This window comes from Pteropus alecto, unplaced genomic scaffold (genome assembly GCF_000325575.1).
Source record: "Pteropus alecto unplaced genomic scaffold, ASM32557v1 scaffold43, whole genome shotgun sequence".
Lineage (NCBI taxonomy): Eukaryota > Metazoa > Chordata > Mammalia > Chiroptera > Pteropodidae > Pteropus > Pteropus alecto.
The window spans coordinates 8,219,238-8,223,405 of NW_006435764.1; the positions used below are offsets into that span (position 1 = coordinate 8,219,238).

At 53.6% G+C, this 4,168-nt stretch overlaps 1 protein-coding gene across 1 annotated transcript in view; it reads right to left on the minus strand.

Annotated features, from left to right (window-relative positions):
- Window positions 1-307: 307 nt before the first annotated feature.
- Window positions 308-4,168, minus strand: part of LOC102888000 (pepsin F) — an 8,976-nt gene continuing 5,115 nt past the window's right edge. Inside the window, exons 6-9 of the mRNA XM_006911352.1 lie at window positions 3,351-3,467; window positions 1,818-1,962; window positions 1,628-1,726; window positions 308-454 (exon numbers count right to left, since the gene is read on the minus strand). Coding sequence (XP_006911414.1) covers window positions 308-454; window positions 1,628-1,726; window positions 1,818-1,962; window positions 3,351-3,467 — 508 coding nt within the window. The remainder of the gene's footprint in view (window positions 455-1,627; window positions 1,727-1,817; window positions 1,963-3,350; window positions 3,468-4,168) is intronic.

The following is a 4,168-nucleotide window of genomic DNA, read 5'->3' on the forward strand; positions in this document are numbered from 1 at the left end:
ATCCTGGATCCCCAGTACCCTTCCAATAAATGTTCCTTTTTGATTAAGCCAGCTAGAGTTGGGCTCCTCTCACTTGTGGTCCAGACTAGATTCTAGAGTCCTGCCTGATTCCGATGCATCTCCCAGACCCAAAGAGAGGTACCCGTTTACATTAGCACCATTGAAAATGAGATCCTTTATTTTCCACTGAGAATTAGGCTTTGCACCAGACACAGTTTGAGCCAGCTCTCCTGAGTGGGAATGCTCTGGATGTGTTTGTGAGGGTGTTTGGAGTGGGCCTGGCTGCTTCCTGGAGCAGTGCCAGCATCTATATCACCACTGGAGCCAGGCCAATCCGGTCATTTGCCCGATCGAAAACGGTGAAGTACAGCCTCAGGAAGACATCACCCAGGATCCAGACATCTGAATTGGCTACCATGCCTTCAAAGTTGCTGTAGCAGATGTCTGAGTTGTACTGGAGGAGACAGAAACAACACACCGGTCAGCCTGAGCCCTCACTTGCCACTCACTTTAGTATCCAGAGCTGGTGGCATCTCAGCTCCATTTCCCTCCTTTCCGATGAGCTAAGTGGCTCTTTCTGCAGCGGCAGACGTGGGGTACCTGCCCAGAAACCAAAACTGCCTGTAGCTCTCCTCCCACTCTGCTGTCTTTCCTTGGGACTGATGCTCAGGCTGTTCCTCGTCGCCCTGACTCATTCTTAATGACTGAGCTCAGCCTCCTCTGGGCAGCCTTCCTGGACCCATGCCCGCCCTCCTCAGCCAGTCCAGGATGGATGGGCTGATTTCCCTGGAGGTCCTTGTGTCTTTAGCTTTAAGCGTGCCCATGCACCCCTTTGCATAGCTCTTTGGGGTTCCCTTTGCGTGGAGCCTGATGTAGACCTGCCTTGACCCAGGCAGGCCTCCTTGAGCCTCCAAGAGGCTGGGGGCTTAGAATTATTTCTCTCCTTCTCGTCCTCAAAGCTTTCTTTGAACCCATTCAAGCCTCCTCTGAACTCCCATGGGAACTGACATTTATTAAGCTGCGACTCTGGGCCAGGTGCTCTGTGATCGCTGTGCATCCTTTATTCGCATCAGCCTCGAACCACCCGCACAAAGGGAGGGGGTGGTACCCCACTGACAGAGCGGGAGTTGGGGCTTAGCAAGGGGAAGTGGCAACTTCAGACGAGGATTATCATCGAAACCAGGACGTTTTTGAGATGGGAAGGGAGCTCTGTTAATTACGGCGAGACAACACACTGGGACTGTCCCCGGCCACCTGCACCTGTCCCTATTCCTTTGGCCTAGCTCTGGGCTTGCTATGGCTGATTTCCCGCGTTCATCCGTCTCAGCCCCCTGGTTACACGGAAGCTCTCTGAGGTCAGTGGCCCTCAGTATTCTGCTCTCCTTGTGCCTAGCGCCGTGCAAGTGTGGGGTGGTTGCCCTATGTTTCTGTGAGGATGATGGATGCCCTAGACAGCCATTTGCCATCAAGAGGTTTGTTTTGTGGGTGGTGCCAGCCCAGCCAGGGGTGCTCTACAGCATCTGCAATAGCTAGACTTGGCCTCCAGGGGCCTCTTCCTCCTCGCCTCAGCCCAAAGGATCCAGCAATTCCCAGATTGGAGAACCAGCTCCAGGGGTTGGGCCCTCACCTTCTGGATGTAGGCACTGGCTGGTACGGGGTACTTGATGCCATTGATGGTGAAGATGGTGTCAGGCAGGGTGTCGACGGAGCTACAGTTGACAATGTACTGTTAGAGAAAGAAGGAGAGAGAAGGTTAGCACAGCTGATCCTTCGGTGTGTGGAGAGCCCCGAACTGACCCTGTGACATGACTCTGTACCTCGCCACTGCTGATGGGCTGGGCGTTGATGGTCTTCAGGATTTCGAGAATAGGGTCATTTGGGCCAATCACCAGTGAGGTCCCAGTATCGACAATTGCCTGGCAGCCACTTTTACAAGCAATAATCTTCCCATTCATGGAGACGCTGAGAGACAGGGGAACGAAGCAGGCACGAGGATTACTCCGCAGCCTCCCCGGCTGTCCCCAGAACAGTCCTTTGGCTCGTGCCCTCCTCTGTTTCCCTTTTTCTCTGGTCACACTGACCTTCTTTGGCTTCCTTTCAGCAAGCTCGTTCATGCCTCAGGGCCTTTGCACCAGCTAGAATCGCCCCATCTCCTTTGTCTGGCTAATTTATCTTATGCTCTAGGTTCCAGCTTAACTGTCACTTTTTCAAGGAAGTCTTCTCCCCAGACTAGATCAGGCTCCTCTCTTGGTCACTCTCGGCATATGATTCATTTCTAGCATGTATCAAAGTGACAGTTCATTATTCGTGTGACTTGATCTTTCATGTGTGGCTGCCCTACTAGAGGTGAGGTCAGTAAGAGCAAGCGGTACCCTCTGTGCCTCCCTCAAGTGCCTGGCCCACAGCATATGCTCAACACATGTTAGTTGAATAAGCGAATGAATGAATGAACAAGTGAACGGGTGAGGGTTAACTGGAGACATGTATCTGGCGTCTGACCAGTTACGAAAGCCACGCAGTGAAGACGAAGGTTCTTCTGGGCAGCAGAAGCGGTGGGAAGGGAGCTGTGTGTTGTTTTCCCCCCTTCCAAGCCCCCTTCGCAGACACTGAGGCCTCTGGCCAGGCAATGCCTGAGCTAGCCCAAGGGGCAGGATGTGGGCCTCTAAAGGACATTTAGAATTTTTGTCTGATGGGATTACACGGAATCCCATCAATGATTGCCACTTTGTTCTCAGGCCACTCCCAAATGCCCAGCTTCCTGATTCTGTCACGTCCCCTGCCCTACTGGTGCCCAGGATGGGGGTGGGGGGACACCCTCTTGTATGATGTGCTTTCAGGTCTCCAGAACGAAGACAACGTCTCATCGGTGCCGGGGACCAGCCTTCCTGGTTTGTCCAGGACTTTCTGTTTTCAAACTGGCAGTCCCGTGTACCGGGGTGACCTGGGATGGTCAGTCACCTTACGATGACCCTGTTCAGGCTGGCGGAGTTCTCCTTGATCCCCTTTTCACTGCAGCCCGCCCCACAGCCTGGTGGGTGCAGCTCTCCCACGCTGCACAAGCCTCTTCCAGGAGAGTTCGGTCCCCAGGCCTGTCCCCTCTCATCGTACTCCATGACTTAGGCCCAATCCAGCTTCTCTGTTCAGGAGGCGTGGGGCAATTAAGAACCCATGTTGGTGTGTGTGTCTGTGTGTGTATGTGTGTGTGTATCTGTGCATCTGCATGTTAGCATGTGGCTATGTGCGTGTCTGTCCAAGTCTGTGTGTGTCCAAGTATCTGTATATACATTTGTGCCTGTGCACATGCATGTGTGGCGACGTCATTGCTGTGGCCCTCACGGGGAGGGGCTTACCTGTCCATGGATATCTGCCAGAAGCCACGTTGAGTCACCGGCACCCACTTGAGGTCCCCCTTGTAGTAGGAGGGGTCCACCCCGCCGAACAACACCACGCTTCTCTTCTTGTTGTTGCTGGTGGTGGGGGGGCGGGGCAAAGAGAGAGCTCATCGTCAGGGAAGAATGACGGGTGGCTTTTCTCAAGCTCAGTGACATGCCAGGCATGAAGGGCTGCACTTATCAGTGATTACTTGTCCACGCATCGCACAGCCCTGTGGAGTAGGCACTTCTATGGTATCCATTTTACAGATGGGGAAGTTGAAACATGGAGGGGTTGAGTACTTGCCCAAGGCCGGTCACATGGCTAATGAGTGGCAAAGCTAAGGTTTGAACTTGGACGCTCTGGCTGGGCTCCGAAGACAGCCAGGTCCCCTCCAGCGACCGGAGCACTTGGAGATGCTGTTGGAGGATGCCGTGCTGGAGGGGACTGGCCTCCACCTTGTCTAGCCTGTCATTTTTCAGAAGAGCTGAGGCTGGTAGGAAGCCACAGTCCATGGGCTCAGGCTCGCACAGGGCTGGCTTCATGGGCCTGCTACTTGTGCCGTTCACAGGGTCCCATGCCTCTGCTGTCCATGTTTTGATATTCCTAATACTCTTTGAACAAGAGGCCCTGTTTTTCATTTGGCACAGGCTCCTGCAAAGTAGTAGCTGGTCCTGGACTCATGATAAAATGTTAGTGAGGGAGAAAACATCCCTGCTGACCGCTCTCCTCCCTGCTGCATCGAATCTATCAGCAAATCCTGTTGCCTTTTCCTGCTCCTTGAACCCTAACTCTT